The sequence below is a fragment of the Pseudoliparis swirei genome, chromosome 13, assembly GCF_029220125.1.
Source record: "Pseudoliparis swirei isolate HS2019 ecotype Mariana Trench chromosome 13, NWPU_hadal_v1, whole genome shotgun sequence".
Classification (NCBI taxonomy): Eukaryota; Metazoa; Chordata; class Actinopteri; order Perciformes; family Liparidae; genus Pseudoliparis; species Pseudoliparis swirei.
The window spans coordinates 16,841,338-16,858,837 of NC_079400.1; the positions used below are offsets into that span (position 1 = coordinate 16,841,338).

The 17,500-nt window shown below is 48.4% G+C and overlaps 1 protein-coding gene across 2 annotated transcripts in view; it reads left to right on the forward strand.

Annotated features, from left to right (window-relative positions):
* bahcc1b (BAH domain and coiled-coil containing 1b) overlaps nucleotides 1-17,500 on the forward strand; it is a 60,627-nt gene that overhangs the window by 34,294 nt on the left and 8,833 nt on the right. For both annotated transcript variants that reach the window (XM_056430016.1, XM_056430017.1), the window contains exons 6-18: nucleotides 531-642; nucleotides 1,192-1,385; nucleotides 1,921-2,061; nucleotides 4,330-4,523; nucleotides 4,635-5,019; nucleotides 5,937-6,854; nucleotides 9,660-9,826; nucleotides 11,579-11,715; nucleotides 11,990-12,106; nucleotides 15,012-15,090; nucleotides 15,216-15,384; nucleotides 15,479-15,670; nucleotides 16,476-16,643. In XM_056430016.1, the coding sequence (XP_056285991.1) occupies nucleotides 531-642; nucleotides 1,192-1,385; nucleotides 1,921-2,061; nucleotides 4,330-4,523; nucleotides 4,635-5,019; nucleotides 5,937-6,854; nucleotides 9,660-9,826; nucleotides 11,579-11,715; nucleotides 11,990-12,106; nucleotides 15,012-15,090; nucleotides 15,216-15,384; nucleotides 15,479-15,670; nucleotides 16,476-16,643 (2,973 nt within the window). The remainder of the gene's footprint in view (nucleotides 1-530; nucleotides 643-1,191; nucleotides 1,386-1,920; nucleotides 2,062-4,329; nucleotides 4,524-4,634; nucleotides 5,020-5,936; nucleotides 6,855-9,659; nucleotides 9,827-11,578; nucleotides 11,716-11,989; nucleotides 12,107-15,011; nucleotides 15,091-15,215; nucleotides 15,385-15,478; nucleotides 15,671-16,475; nucleotides 16,644-17,500) is intronic.

Consider the following 17,500-nt stretch of genomic DNA (forward strand, 5'->3'; position numbering starts at 1 on the left):
ATATTATATTATATATATATATACTGTATATATATGTATATATATATAATATTTTATTTTCATTCTTATTTCGTATTATATTATTATTTATATTATTATATATTATTATTTTATATTTTATACTAGATTATTATTTATGTATTCTTTATTATTATATATTATATTATTATTTTATATTATTTATTTATTATTATTATATTATATTATTATTTGATATTTGATATTATATTTTACTTTTTGATGGTTATTGACGACTTATTTCTTTAATTAAATGGCCAAATGAAGACAACTTTGCGGGGAAGCTTTAAGCATGTCGGACCTTAAGACTCAAAATGCAAACGGCTTCGGTCTCTAGGCGCCATGTTGCACAGAGAATATTAAAGAACTTGGGATTGTTTGATTTTTTTCCATATAGAGGGGGTTTGAAGTCACAATATTTTCCCTTTTCGAATCACCGAGGCGTGTTTGAAACATTGCCATCGAAGGCGTTCTTTTAACGCCGGTTACTTTGATCATGTTTTACGATGTAGGAGTGTCACGCCACGTCTACACACTTGGCCGGGAGGCAGAGGAGCGGAAGAGGATGACCGAGGAGCAGATCAGCCTCCATCACCTGGACAGAGAAAGAGAAATGATCATCAGGTACACTTGTATTCAAAACACACACACACACACAAACACACACATGCACACGGCAGGATCTATTAATTTCCCCTCACATCTGATAAGCTGCAGTTCTTTTATTCTCTCTCTCAGTCTCTTTTCTCTCATCCCCTCACTCCATTTAGTCTTCTCACCCTTTGATGTGGTATTTCTATACCACCCTCACTCTCTCTCTCTCTCTCTCTCTCTCTTCCCCCGTCTCTCTCTCTCTCTCTCAAAGATGAGATGCGGTGCATTAATGTTACGGGGACTAATACGGATGTCTCTGAAGTATCGGGCTCTTATTATGTAGTCATATTATGGAGGAAAACATATAATGAGAACTCACGGAGCGCACACGAGGACGGCTGTTCCCCTTCTGCCGTCACATTGCCTTTTCTTGATGATCATAATGGCGGCGGCGGTAATAAAGATGACAAGGATGAAGATAATGGTCGTAATGACGGTGATGATGATGGTGACAATAAGAGGGATAATAAAGATAATGACAACCCACCCCCCCCCCTCACCCGCCTACCGCCACGACAGGGAAAACAAGGACCGCGTGGAGTTCGCCAGGATCCATCCATCTAGCAGTTGCCACGGCGACCTGACCTCGCACCTCTTGGTTCCCGGAGGGGCCAGTCGGCTCGGGGTGGACCCCGCCGCGCACGCCCACCCGGCTCACCACCACTGGATGCAGAGGCCAGGAAGCCCCTCCCTCTGGATGGGGCATTCATACAGTGAGTAGAGAGAGAATAATCATAATATGTTTCTTATTGTTTTGTTGATTTATCGGCATATTGATATTCTGTTTTTGGTGTGACATTGTTAATAATGTTGAAAGCAGAATTCGTTGGAAATGAAGGTGTACAGTAAATGTACAACAACACGTATTGATGGGCTATTGGTTCGATAACAATTGGTTCATATCAATGAGCTACAGAGACGACGGCCACATGAATAACAGAGCAGACTGCTCCTGCACAGAGGAGCGGGAGTCATAAAGAGCAGCAGCAGATTCATAAACAATCCACTGAGGAAGTAAAGTTGTTTTTAATGAAACTCCACGACATGCAAACGCCAGAACGTCGCTCTTTGCATATGTTTGAAGAGCGCCGGTGACATTTTGTTTGTTGGGATCAAGACCTACCCTCTGAGCACACCGCCTTTTATATTTTTATTTTTTTGGGAGTAGTAAAATAAATATTTAAATTGCCCTCATTTGAATCGCGTGTGTGTCTCTCTGTGTGTGTGTGTGTGTGTGTGTGTGTGTAGGTCTGAGCCACGTAGGGATGAGCCCCGGCTTCCCACCAGGTCTACCCGGCCCTCTGCAGCCCGTCTTGGGGTCGCTCACCCAGGACCCCAACTCCCCGCTGGTGGTTCTCCCGACAGAACCCGGGCCTCATCATCACCTCGGTACGCTAAGCAACAACACACACACACACACACACACACACAGTATTACTGTCTGCCCGTGCTTCCTGCCCCTGCATAACTCCCTCCTCCTCTCCATGTGTACCATCTCGCTGCCATTTCTTTCCCAGAGTTTTAGTATCATTGGCTAATCATAATATAATGCTCAACTAAGCCCCTCTGTCAGTGGGACCATGTTTTATCGCTTCGTTAATGGGAGCAGCTATTCCATCCACCCCCCCCTGCATGTGCCCGGCATTATGCAAACCATTTTAACTGCCCTTCATCTCTCACACGATGGGAGCACTGGACTGTGTGTGTGTGTGTGTGTGTGTGTGAAAAATACAGTTAGTTGTGGTCATGTCTGGAACAACACAAGACGTTGCTCAGTGTTAAAGGTTGTTGTGTACATCTCAGCCATTGCTAGAGAGAGAATAGTGTGTGTGTGTGTGTGTGTGTGTGTGTGCGTGTGCGTGCGTGCGTGCGTGCATCAACCCTGCTTTGCAAACAGGCTGTGAAATTTAATTATCTCCCGCCTCCCTTGCCTCGCTCCGTGGGAGTTCCTGCAGAGAGGGGAAGTGCATCCACTGAACCCTTCCCCTGGGAAACATTAGCCCACTCAGGCTAATCTCACAGAACAAAGGTTCCCAGCGACAAGGCAGCCAAGGAGGGGCATGTGTGTGTGTGTGTGTGTCTAAATTCATATGTGGTCAGGATGTGGCTTTGAAGATGTGTTTCCCCTGAATAGAGAAACGCCATCATTGGACCCAGAAAGAAGGTGAATGGAGGACGTGAAGCGTCCATTGGTTGTGTCTGAGGCCGACGGACGGCTCACACGGGGTCAACGGTCACAGTTGTTACGTCTTTAGTGAAGGTGGCCGGGCACCAGGCCCGGGGTGGGTAATCGGGAGAATCGGGAGAGTTCCCGGTGGGCCGCTTCACTTCTGGGCCGGTCGAGAATTGTATTTGTTGACATTTGTCACCTTCGTCCATCTTCTCTTAAAGTGGGCTACACACGTTCCGCATTCTGACACTGCAGCCTCTGCATGGGTTGTACCATGCGAGGAAGTTCACCCCTCCCAAATAATAGAGTTGGTTCAGTCCATTATGGAACCAACCAACTCAATTTGGGAGTGGAGCACTTCCTAATCGAGTTGGTTCGGCCCTTCGCGGTCTTTTCCAAAAAGTTTTTTCATCTACCGATAGCTGGGCCGGCCCGACCGCAACGATACGCATCAGGGAGGATGGACGGGAGGAAGAGGGCAGGAGGGGCTGGAAAAGCCAGGTTGAAAAAAAGAAAGGCATTGGAGGAGGATGCTGCCAAATGTGCCAAGCTTACCGATTTATTTTCAAGAGGACAAACACAAGTGGCAACTGGTAAAGAGAGACAAAGGCCTAATGATAGCAACATAACTATTCGGCTAACGTTGTAGCCTTGATTAATATCATTGTAGCGTTGTCAACCTATTCCCAAGCAAAATATTGATGACAAATGATGAGCCCGACATTTGCAATGAGGAGGCCATGACTACAGGGACAGGTAGAGAGGATAACAGAGGAAACAATATGAATTAAAGTTATATATTCTAAGAAAGAGCAGTATATGACAGTACTTGATGAACCAATATGCATTGTTTGCTCAGAAGTGGGTGTAGTAAAGGAGTAAATCACCACTATATAATACACATGCAGAAAATTGATAATGACCATGACAATGATAATGACCATGACAATGACGGCCCCCATGAGGTCTCACTCCAACAAATCTGGCCTACTGCCTAATCTGAGTCTGACACCCTGCTATGCCCTTCTGCCTTTTTTAATGTTATGAATATTTTTTGTTAACTTCTCATCTTAAGTGGATTATTATTGTTGTATTTAACCTTTACATTATTTGTTGGACCATGGTATTAATAAAAGAACTACAGGATAGTAAGAGCTGAACTGTTGCTTCATTTATCCAATTTCCACTACCATGAAAAAAGTGGGCTGGTCTTGAGCCTGAAATTCCCGGGCTGAAAAGTGGCCCCACTCCGGCCCTGCCGGGCACCTCCGCGAGCCCAGTCTCATTAGAGCAGTTCAACAGTCCGTGGACTCAGTTTAGAGAAACGTTCTGCCCCGGCTATTTCCTCGCTCACTTATCCTAAAAGGTTTATTGGTGTGAGTTGCGGACGGGAATGTTTCACTTTCTTCTTTATTTTTGTTCCACATCAAATAAAAAATGTTCAAGAATCTTTTATTTCTCTTTCCCTGTTGTTTTTTCGACTCCAGACGTTCTGGAGCAGTCGGGTCTGTGGCCCCCTGTGTACGGAGGCAGAGGCCCCCCATCCCACCTGCAGCATCACTCCGTCTACTCCCGCTCCTCGTTCCTACGGCAACAGGAGCTGTACGCCCTGCAGCATCAGCACCACCAGCAGCAGCAGCAGCGAGCCATGGAGCACATGCAGCGCCACTCCTTGGGACAGGTACGGATGTCACACACACACACACACACACATGGAGATATATGATGTACCTGCAGCAGCGTTTTGAGGGTTATTATTGAAACACTGTGTTCTCCCTCTCGGGTTCCACAGAGAAAACACGACGAGCACGCCATCACCATCGAGGACTCTTCTCACGAATCCTCCGCATCTGGGACGCCGCCCTGTTCCTCCTCTTCTTCATTCACCACCTCCTCCCACACGGCCAAACCGTTCTCGCACGCGCTGCCGTCGCCCAAGACGCCGACGCCGTCTCCGGGGGCGTGTCCCAGCAGCCGCCAGTCGCCATGCTACCACTCCCCGTCCAGGCGGCCTCACCCGCCCAACCCCCTGACCCCGGCGCCGAGCCCGGCGGCGGCCGCGCCCCGCTCCCCGGCTCTCAGCCCTGCTCCGTCACACCTCTCCAAGGGGCTGGAGAGGGGCAGTGAAAGAGGAGAGGGACAGCCACCTCAGGACTACCCACAATCCCTAGAGCCAGGTGAGGGTGGAGAATTCTGGGGGTGGGGTTAATGGATGTAATGTCTGAATGAAAAATTAAAAAAGTCAGATAACGGAACTGAAGACAGAGTTGGAGACACGGCAAAGGCACAGAGATGGAGGGATGTAGTTTGAGAGAAGAGGAAGAGAGATGGAGGGGGCGGCTGCAGAAATGTAGCCCCGGTCTTTGAAGGGTGGTATTCTTTTGATTTTGCAGAAATTGTTTGAAGCAGGGCTGATCCCTTGCTCTGTGTGTCCTTGAGTGTGCACATGTGTCTGTCTGTGTGTGTGTTTGTGTGTGTGTGTGTGTGTGCACAATCTTCTGTGAAAGCTAAAGAGGGATACCGGGCGGGTCAGCCATTAAGGTCAGAAAAAGCATATGGGCACTTAGTGTGTATACGTGTGACACGCCAGCGTGTGCGCGCGCGTGTGTGTGTGTGTGAAGGTCAGTGAAATCTTCAGACAAGCCCTCCTTATCCTTCAGGGGTCCTTGAGAAGTACAGACAGAAGGATACGCATTCATCTGGCTGTGTTGTCAGGGGGCGGAGGGATACCATCAATAACCAGAGTGCAGGGGTGACAGGGCCGGTGCTGCAATCACAGGGAAACGGCAGGGTGTCATCAATATCCTACATGGATCTATACACTCACTCACTCACACACACACACACACACATTCTTTGTGTTCTCGGCGCCCTGCTGTCAGTGTGTGATGTCAACTGTAATCACATGCTTCATCCTGTCTGCCTCAACACGACGGCAATGAATTTAAAAGGGAAAGGGGTCGACTCAAAAGCTCCGGGGGTTTAATATTGTCTGTAGATGCCTGGGCGTAAATTTAAGTGCATTTTGTCAGATTGTTTTACGTCAGACGCCCCATTTGACCTATTTGACCTTTCCTCTTTCTTCTCTCGCCAGACCTACCGCCTGTGTACACCTACCCTCCAATCACCATGGGTTTTAAGGCCGGGCCCTCGCCCCCCGAAGCTCGATTGGCCGAACAAGCTGCGGTGGAGGCGGAGCCGGCCGAACCCGACTCCAAGACGCTGCCGCTTCCTCGCCACACCATAGAGGAGGAAGAAGAGGAGACGAGGGAAGAAGAGGATGGGACGGACTGCGAAGTGGTGGAATCCCAGGTCAGAGTCGCGGAGGAAGAGAAGGATGAAAGGTGGGTGGAAGAGAGAGGATGCTGCACGCCCGAGAGCAGGGTGCCGGGATTGGCGTCGCGCCCACCCCCGGCTCCCATTCCAGAGCCGGCGTGCCCGCCCATCGCTGCAGGCCACGCCCTGAAAGTAGAGCTCTCTCCGGGTTGCCCGGGCCAGAAGGTCAACCTGGAGGAGCCCCAACTGACCAAAGAACAGGAGGATGACGAGGAACATAACAAAGAGGATGAGGAGGAGGAAGAGGGAGAGACAATTGGGCCTGAACCAACAGAATGTACTGTCTCTGTGTGCGGAGAGGAGGAGGAGGAGGAGGAGGAGGAGGGTGGGGATGAAAATGGAGTGAATGTAGAGGTGGTTGAGGACGAGGAAGAAGAGAAGGGGAGTGGGGCGAGTCCAGGTGAGGCCCCGGTGGAACTGAAGTGCACCTCGCCAGCTCCGTCCTCCTCCTCCTCCTCCTCCTCCGCGGCGAGCACGCCGGCCCGACTCCAGGGGGCCTACATGTGGAGCCTGGAGCTCCTGATCGCCGCGGCGCTGTGCGCCACCAGAGATGCCTTGTACCTGCCGGCCGCCGCCGCCCGGGCCCCGAGCCCCCCGCCGCACCGCGGGATGGAGATCCTGGGGGAGGTGGCCGAGCTGGAGATCCAGCAGAGGAGCCGAGAGGAAGACCCCGAGGGTGAGGAGAACACGTCGCCCACAAAAACTATGTGTGTCTTTCCACTTGTTGCCAAAATGCACCCGACAATCAAGTTAAGAAACATGAAACCCTCGTTTTTTCACCCCCCCAACACACACACACACACGCGCGCACACGCACACCAGATGTGAAGACGCAGACACACATTACCCGATAACTGTTCTGCTTCCTCCCTCAGCTCGGACTCTATGTTCTTGCCTATTGACCTTATTTTTCCCGTTGGGACGTGTGTGTGTGTGTTGGGGGTGACACAAGCCAGAACACACACACACACACACACACTCTGCCCAGTGTGTCCCCAGGCTCTGGCGTCTTGCTTTGCTAATTAGACCCCTTCCTTTCAAACACTTCTGTAAGCGCTACTATTTCCCCCTCGTCCCTCTGAGAGAGAGTGTTTTTATTTATGCCACTATCTGTGTGTGTGTGTGTGTGTGTGTGTGTGTGTATGCCCGTATTTGTGTATGTGCGTGCACGGCAGTGTGTGTGTGTTTGTGTGTGTTTAAGCAGTTAAGTAATCCCAGATGAATCCCTGCTCTCCTCCATCACAGTATGTGTCCCTCCTCCTCCTCCTCCTCCTCCTCCTCCTCCTCTCACCTGCTTCTTCTTCTTTCTTTTTTATTAAACCAATATAATCTTGTGTGTAAATCCTGCCTCTGCAAGCCTCGTCGACAGAATTAATAAGTGTAAAAATCATAAGTCGCTCTGCAGCTGTCTGAGCGCGCTCGTGTGTGTGTGTGTGTGGGTGTGTGTGAGAGATACACAAAGTGTGTGAGTCTGCATTTGTTTACATCTGCGTGCAACGTGCTCAGCATGTGTAATCGGTGTGAAATCAATAAGTCCTGTCGCGGCGTGGAAAACGTTTTCCAAATTGCGACACATTTATTTAAATCCGCGCCCCGTCCGCTCCGCGTGGAACGTTATTAACGCGGCCCGTGGCATTTCGTCATCCCAAATGTGTTTCCGGGAGATGAAACTGATCCCAGACAGATGCATTTACGGCGCTCCTCGACGCGCGAGGACGTCTCAGCCGCTCGCCGGAGATCGCAATTACAGATTAAGGAATCAAGAGATGCTTTTCCCCTCCGGGATGAATTAGCGCCATTACTTCTTTTTACACGGAGACGGAGGAGATGCCTTACGGCCCTCACATGAGGTTATGTTGAAGGTTCAGCTCAATCAACTTGCTTACTGGCCCCTAATGATGAGGACAGGCCCCCTAATGATGAGGATAGGCCCCCCAATGATGAGGATAGGCCCCCTAATGATGAGGACAGGCCCCCCAATGATGAGGATAGGCCCCCTAATGATGAGGACAGGCCCCCCAATGATGAGGATAGGCCCCCCCAATGATGAGGATAGGCCCCCTAATGATGAGGACAGGCCCCCTAATGATGAGGACAGGCCCTTATCACCTGTGAAAGTTTTGAAATTTCCTCCCCTGTTTTAGTTTGTCCCCCTCTGCTTCTTCTTATTACCCCATATTCTGGTGTTATTACTGTGTGTGTGTGTGTGTGTGTGTGTGTGTGTGTGTGTGCGTGTGTGTGTGGTATACTGTGGCCGGAAGGTATCTTATCGATCGTGGCCGTCTCCCAGGATACCAAACTAGGCGTGGTGATGTCAGCGGTGATGTCATCCTGTCAGGGTAATCGGAGCGTGCCATTGGCTCAGAGGTCTGACAGATGAGATGGCGTTGACCTCTGCGGGCCGGGACAGGGACAAAGCCTCCGCGGCTCTCATCTCCTTCTCTCTCTCTCTCTCTCTCTTCGAGCCGTTACCTGTCGATCTCACGTCCGTTTGTTCTATTCTTCGCGCTCTCATTTAAAGAAAAAACAGATGAAGACTCCATCCTTCTTTCCTGCCTTCTTCTTTTTCTCCCTCTTCTGTTTACCACATTTCTGTCTCCTTCTCCCTCTCACACACACACACACACACACACACTGGTTTTTATTAACGTCAGATGTCAGTGGATAGGTCTTGCTGCTCGAGTGCACAGACTGAGCGTGATCCAGAAAAACCTCTCCTCTCCTCTCCTCTCTTCTCCACTCCTTTCCTCTCCTCTCCTTTCCTCGAAGGGGAAATTGGATTCTGTCCATGTCCATAATGAGGAGATGTAGGAGAATAAATAGATAGCTCAATAAACACTTTGCCTCTTATTGCTTCTCCTCCCCTTTACTCCCTATCTCCTCCCTTCTTCTCACTACGTTGCACTCCTCCTCCTCCTCCTCCTCCTTTCTCCTCCTCCTCCTCCTCCTCCTCCTCCTTTCTCCCTGTCATTCTCCTTCTCTCTAATTCTCCCTCACACACCCGTGCAGTTTGCCCATGTCTGCACAGCTCAGAGAAAATGTTGTAGGTGCATGTGTGTGATCAGAATCAGCGTGATTTATTTGTGTGTGTGTGTGTGCACGTGTGTGCGCGTGTGTGTGCATGTGCGTGTGTGTGTGTGTGTGTGTGTGGACCGTCTCATGAATATTCTGTTTCATGTGCCGGTGCTGTGACAACGACAGAGTTAATGACAGTGACAGATGTAGCGATGGTTTCCCGCCGCTCCCCCTTTGCGTGAGTGTGTCTTGTGTTTGTCGTTTGTTTGCACGATGAAGCGGGAACACCGGCGTACATCAAACCAACGACACAGCTAATATCATAAACATCAACACTTTTCAAGGCGCGGTTTCATCGCGGCAGAAATAAATCTGTTCGCCGCGCGGCGCGTTTCATAAATGCCGCGTCAGCTGAGCGGGTGGCGTACCAATCTGAATTGTGAGAAAACAATCTGTCTCCGTGCAGGTGAGGACATGCTGACCTTTGACCTGCGCAGTCTGGCGACGCTGGCGGCCGCCCGTGCCCTGGAGGTGGGGGGAGGGGCTGCGTTATTGGGGGCGGAGCAGCAGTGTCCAATCAGGAAGAGGCTGGACCTGCGCAGGAAGTGCAGCTGGACCCCTCGCCACGAGCCGGTGAGGCTTTTTACTGGATTCATATTTTGATTTAAATCATTCATGCTGAACATGTGGTGGGAGTAGTGAACAATAGACACAGACCTCTTCTTCTTTTTTTTAAACTAAACTGTTGAATAAGATGATACTGGGAGTGGGTTGTCTTAAAAAAAAAAACAATTATGGTATCTGATTTTATTCAAATTAACAGTATACATGTCCAAATCACTTCTGGCTAATATGAACAATAAAATCAGCCATGCACACACTGCAGTGTATGTTTAGGTGTGTTTGAGTAATAACCGAGCCAGACAAATGGCAGTTATGAAATAACCATTTTAGCTTTTTAAGTGGCATGATAAATAATATGGTTTTTCTGTTTATGTGTGTTGAGGTTTTGCCATTAATGAGTAAATATGTTTTATAATTATTAATTAAATTGATGTGAGTCTATGAACACCTGCTGCTGGGTGCATCGCTATCACTCTAAAATAGTCCCAAAAATAAAGCTGGCTCCAACAAATATTATATAAATATAGTATATAATATATACATAATATATGTAGTATGTATACATAATATATATATATATAATATATATAATATATATGATATATATATATATATTATATACATATAATATATATGTATATAATATTTGTTATATATATATTCATTATATATATTCATTATATTATATATATATTATAGATATAACATACGTCTATACAGGACTGTCTCAGAAAATTAGAATATTGTGATAAAGTTCTTTATTTTCTGTAATGCAATTAAAAAAAAATGTCATGCATTCTGGATTCATTACAAATCAACTGAAATATTGCAAGCCTTTTATTCTTTTAATATTGCTGATTATGGCTTACAGCTTAAGAAAACTCTAAAATCCTATCTCATAAAATTTGAATATTTCCTCAGACCAAGTTAAAAAAAAGATTTATAACAGCAAAACAAAATCAAACATTTGAAAATGTGTTTCCAGGTGTTTCGAGTTAATTAGACGATTCAAGTGATTTGTTTAATACCCTACTAGTATACTTTTTCATGATATTCTAATATTTAGAAATAGGATATTTGAGTTTTCTTAAGCTGTAAACCATAATCAGCAATATTAAAAGAATAAAAGGCTTGCAATATTTCAGTTGATTTGTAATGAATCCAGAATGCATGACATTTTTGTTTTTTTAATTGCATTACAGAAAATAAAGAACTTTATCACAATATTCTAATTTTCTGAGACAGTCCTGTATAATATGTATGTATTATATATATAATATAAATATATAATATAAAATATATATTATATATATATATAAAAATATACATATACTATATATAATATATATTATTTATATATAATATATATTAATATATATATATAATATAAATATTTGTGTTATTTGATTTTAAAAATTTAAAATGTACATGAAACACTTTTGTTTAAATTATTCTACAATCCACGAGGGAGCTATTATCTGTTATCTATCATCATGTGTGCAATAGTTTCTGCAGCACCGGGTCGAGCTCACAGAACCTTTGAGCATAAATGGCCATTATACACAAATCGCTGCAGTGACCAAAGTTCTGGTTACAGAACAAATCAATTCCATCCAATCACGAAGCCGCCCAAACACAAGCTGCCTCCGTCACACCTCCAGTGACTGCTGAACTCAGTTTGTGTTCAGCATTGAAATACCCCTGCTTTGTGTGTGTGTGTGTGTGTGTGTGTCTGTATCTGTGTGTGTGTGTGTGTGTCAGGTGTGCCCAGTAAAGGGCTCCATGGAGACGATGGGAGGGGAGGAGCTGTCCATGCGTGTCCAGCTGGCTGAGCTACAGCGCCGATACAAAGAGAAACAGAGAGAACTGGCCAAGCTACAGAGGAAACACGACCACCAGTGAGCAAAGACAACACACACACACACACACACACACACACACACACACACACATGCACTAAATTGACTCGTGCATTCCAGCATTCACAATTCTGCTCTCGCGCTGCATCCTCCTGATTCACCTGGACTCGCCTCCTGCTCATGCCTAATGCAGTTTGACCTGTAGCCAATACAAGTTTCCTCCTGATTTCTCCTGCTGTCCTGAAGGCATCTTTGATCTCTCTCTTTCTCTCTCTCTCTCCCCCTCCTCCTCGTCGTCTTCCTCTCTCCGCAGGAAAGAGGAGAAGTCTCGTAGCCCTGCCCGCCGGGGGCCTGGCCGCCCCCGTAAGCGCAAGTCCACCCCCGGCCCAGCTGCCGCCGCCGCCACCGCCGAAAGCTCCAAGAGATTCAGGTCAGTCCTCTGATGCTGCGTCCGTATAATCAGCGTGATTGGCGAGCCCGGCTCGTTCGCCCTGATTTCTGTTTGTGTTCTTAGTGAAAGGCACGCTTGATTTTTCAAGAAGTTCTTCTTCAGCCCCCGAATTGATTCAAATGCTCTATCGCTGATGATTTGCTTGATTGGGCCCTGGAAGGAGCTGCACACACACACACACACACACACACACATGGGTTATGGGATGGGGAGCAGTAAGCCAGGTGTGATTTTTTAAATGAGAGATGGCGATGCATGATGAGACCTTCATTAATCATCATTAATCATTTTTAATCATATTAATCACTTGCATTGATTATGTCCAGATTCCCTGTGAATCTCGAGCGTATATTAATACGGCTGGACCAAGTCCAGATGCACAGTTATTACAGTGATAAACGACTCCACACACACACCCTGCATCGCACAAACACACATTATTTAACACCCTTAGACGTGCACACACACACACACACACACACACACCGTGTGCAATGCTCATAGAGATAAATGTGTTTTCTCATGCCGCCCCACCTCTGTTAGCATGTGCACCCCTCGCCTTGATGAAATGATTAGAGGAGCCCAGGGTTTGTCACGGTAACCGTGATTGGAAAGCGCGAATGAAAATGGCAATGAAAGGCTTTAGTCATACACACACACACACACACACACACACGCACACACACACACACAGAGAAGTTGTTTAATTAGTAGCTCCGGCCGTCTGCTACGTGCCTGAGCGGCATTCCTCTTGTCATTAACGAGCGCTGTATCATTTGTTTAGGCTTTCATCTTTCAGAGAGAGAGTTGTGGGTTGAGATGACAGAGAGGCTCTCGACACACACGCACGCACACACACACACACACATACACCAATTTGACCAAAAGTACATGAACACCTGAGCATCTTTTGTTGTTGGTTATTGAAGAGCGATCGTTGTGGTACACACCAAACCACGGGCGCCGCGATAACGGCCTCCATTCCTTGTCGTGAATAACTTGGCTGCGGGGGTTCCGTTTGATCTCCTGCGAACCGGTTTGTGTGTGTGTCGTCTGACGGCATTTTTAGGCAAAAGTGTTGATAGCCGTTCACGAGGAGACACGGGCGAGGCTTTCACGGATTTGAAGGATTTGAAGGAGAAGACCCGTGGTTTTAAACGCCGCTCGCTTTCCCGCCGCTCGCTCATCTCGGCGAGTCAAAGTGGGCGTGATTCTCGTGATTCTCGTGTTTCCAGTTTTTACGCACGTTGCGTCATCTTGAAAGAAGGTGGAGGAGGTGGAGGAGGAGGTTTTTTTCCGGCCGCTGCTCAATGATCCGGATAGCGCTGCATTTGAAGCACGCCGACGCCTTCAGGGCCCGACCGGCCCTCGTTCATCCCAAAGCTGTTGCATTGGAGATGTTCCATCTGTGTACTGAGGCAGTGGGATGTGGAGGGCTTTGAGAGGCCTTCCACAAATTAAAATTGTATTTAATGCGTTAATATTAATATTTTACCTGAATTGAGTCCAAACCGAATGTGCGTGCGCACTAGCTAACGGCGATGAGGACGTGACCTTTGACCCTTTGAGCTTCTACCAGGCAGAATTTGGTTTTGATGCATGCGCAGATCTTTCACATTTTATTTTGATAGATATATATTTTCCTTTCTTATTCCTCTCCTCTCTCTCTCCTCTCTGTTCTCTCCTCCCTCTCTCCTCTCCTTCCTCTCTCCTCTCCTTCCTCTCCGTTCTCTCCTCCCTCTCTCCTCTCCTTCCTCTCTGTTCTCTCCTCTCCGTCCTCTCTCCTCTCTCCTTTCCTTCCTCTGTTCTCTCCTCTCTCTCCTCTCCTTCCTCTCTCTCCTCTCTCCTCTCCTTCCTCCCTGTTCTCTCTCCTCTCCCTCCTCTCCGTCCTCTCTCCTTTCCTTCCTCTGTTCTCTCCTCTGTCCTCTCCTTCCTCCCTGTTCTCTCTCCTCTCCTTCCTCTCTGTTCTCTCCTCTATCTCTCCTCTCTCTCCTCTCCATCCTCTCTCCTCTCCTCTCTCTCTCCTCTCCTTCCTCTCTCTCCTCTCTTCTCTCGTTCTTTCTCCTCTCCGTCCTCTCTCCTCTCCTCTCTCTCCTCTCCTTCCTCTCTCTCCTCTCTCCTCTCCTTCCTCCCTGTTCTCTCTCCTCTCCTTCCTCTCTGTTCTCTCCTCTCTCTCCTCTCCGTCCTCTCTGTTCTCTCCTCTCTCCTCTCTCCTCTCCTGGGAGCAGAGATGCTGAGAGGCAAACCTTCCCTCTGTGGGAATATAGGATTCACCTGCCTCAAACACCAGCTGTTAACGGAGTGTGTGAGCTGGTGTGTGTGTGTGTATGGTGTGAGAGAGCATGCATACAACGAAGGAATGACAGAGAGAGAGAGAGAGAAAGAGAGAGAGAGAGGGAGGAAGGGAGGAAGGGAGGAGTAGTGTTCAATAGAGGTTAGTGTTTATCGATCGCGCCCTGAAGCTCCGGTCAACGGACAGACTCCCCCGAGACTGCTTCATCTCTCTCTCCGTCTCTTTCCCTTCCCCCTCAACTGTTCTCCTCCTCCTCTCTCTCTCTCTCTCTCTCTCTCTCTCTGTCTCGTCTCTCCACTCTCCTCCACATTAGAGCAGTCTTATCCTTTCATGTGGTGATTCAGCAGAGTTTCATATTCCTACGGCCGCTGAATGTGTCTGAGGCCGTCTCTCACCTCTGAAGAGTTCACGAGACGGAGAGGAAGAGCGAGACAGTGAGGAAGGAGAGGAGAGTAAAAGATGCAAAGAAAAGCATTCTGGAAAAGGGGGAAGAACTGTGCCATCAGTTTGATCCTGTGATCTGTTTCTTTGTTGTTGTACGTATGATAAATTCTCCTTTCAGTCTCTCCTGTGTTCTCGTATGTTTTCCAGAGAGGGGCTGAACTCACTGGAGGAGAAATCCAGGAACAATTACTCCACCCACGGCTTCAGCAGCCTCAGCGCGGCGCAGGTCGGTGTCTCTCCGCTCCCGGGTTCATCCGCTCTGACAACCGCAGATGCTGGGTTTTTTATTTTTTTTAATGTCAATTAGCGAAAATAAATGAGTCAATAATTTCCCGCTCCCCGTCCCGGCAGATGAAAGCTCGGCCCAGCGCCCTGAGCTCCCGGCTGGCCAGGCGGGCGACGCAGCTGAAGCAGACGGCGGCGGCCAATCGCGGCGCACCGTCTGCAGACCTGCTGCGCTGCAGATGGGCCCCCGGTGAGGAAGAGGCCTCCAACAGTCTCTGCAGGCAAGGAAGAAAAGGTGAGCACAACACTGCACACGCAGACGCCTGTCGTCCATGAAGCCCCGCCCCCCTCTCAAAGCTAACTCGACTCTCTTGCCGTCCGTCCATCAGACCTGCAGCTGGACTGGGCGTCCGGTCAGACCGTGCAGAGGAAGAGGGGGCGAAAGCCCAAAGGGCTGATGGCCGTCGACGCGAACGGAGCTCGACGCCAGGACGGCCGGACCTCTGAGAAACGCGACGTCAGGGAAGAGAGGAGCGACAGCGAGAGCTCGGAGGAGGAGGAGGAGGAGGAGGAGGAGGAGGGTGAGTTATAACACGAGGAGTCACGAGAGTGTGTAGTCTGGTGTGTCCAGCGGAGTTCACAGGCTGTGACACACATGAGGAAGGCAGCGCTGATTTGGCTGATTGTGTGTGTGTGTAAGTGTGTGTGTGTGCGCCTGAGAAGTGAGATGTCTGCCGTCAACACGGGGCGCCCCTCCCCCTCTCCACATCCCGACTCGTCTGTCACGGCGTAAAAAAAAACCGTTCACGACTTGCCAGGGGCTCGCAACGCAGCCCGCCGCTGCCATCGACGCCACGCGGTAACGTGAGCCCCCCCCTCCCCCCTCCCCCATTCAGAAATCTCACACCTCCCCGGTCTTCACCCTTTTCTTTTTCACCTTCACCTTCACCTTGGCGTTCCTCCTGAGAGCTGAGAGCACGGTCTCATATGGAACGTACGCTCCGATTGTGTGCGTGTGTGTGTGTGTGTGCGTGTGTGGGTGGGTGTGAGAGGCAAAGTGTTGACTAGAGCAGCGTGTAAGTGACAAGTGTGTCGGAGATGTGTCGACCCCCCCCCCCCCCCCCAGTCAGCGGCCACACAGCTGCCAATAGCCGCCTGTATTCCTGTCCGGGTTCGTGCGCTCTGCACACGTGCACGGTGTCAACATTCGCTTCCCGCCACTGCGCCTCCAAAAAAAGGGAAGCGGCGTGCACGTGACCCGGAGACGCGAGAGGAATACCGGAAAGCTCGCCGTCGATGCTCCTCATCGGCTGGAGTTGAAGCGTTGTTTACACGTAGATCACTCGAAGCCTTCTGACGCGTCGCATCGATGGTGTGATTCCACAGAGGAGGAAGAGGAGGAGGAGGAGGAAGAGGAGGAGGATTACGACGAAGACGGAGCCGGTGACATCCGGATGAGCTCATCCTCGAAAGAAGCTCCTGCAAAGCCGGCTGGGATCGGGCCTTTTTCATCGCAGTCCTCCAAGACGCTCCAGACACACCAGGAAGCAGGAAGTAAGAGACCAGGGCCCCCCGGGGACACCCCGTCACATGTCTGTGTGCACGCTGCTGTCCCCATGGCGACTGTCAGTTGTTTCACTTCACATGAACAAGATGGTAGAGTCATTTAAGTTTTGAAAAGTTAAAAAACGAGGTTGACTTTCAGGTTTTCACTCAACCGATAACAGTAATAACTAGAATGGGCACTCGGTAGAGCGCATACCTTCGCATATCACAAGATTGGGCATTGAATTATGAACATTTTGGCATTAGTTGCATGCCAATTGGACAAAAATGTATCGTGCTATGGTAAAAAAAGAGTTTGACCTTTCCATGACCTTGACCTTGACCTTTGACCCAATTGATCCCAAAATCTAATCAAATGGTCCCCGGATAATAACCAATCATCCCACCAAATTTCATGCGATTCAAGAACATTTTGACCTGTTCATGACCTTTGACCTTGACCTTTGACCCGATCGATCCCAAAATCTAGTCAATTGGTCCCCGGATAATAAACAATCATCCCACCAAATTTCATGCGATTCGGTTCAATACTTTTTCAGTTCTGCGAAAGATTTTGACCTGTTCATGACCTTTGACCTTTGACCCGATCGATCCCAAAATCTAATCAACTGGTCCCCGGATAATAAACAATCATCCCACCAAATTTCATGCGATTCGGTTCAATACTTTTTGAGTTCTGCGAAAGATTTTGACCTGTTCATGACCTTTGACCTTTGACCCGATCGATCCCAAAATCTAATCAACTGGTCCCCGGATAATAAACAATCATCCCACCAAATTTCATGCGATTCGGTTCAATACTTTTTGAGTTCTGCGAAAGATTTTAATAATAATAATAATAATCA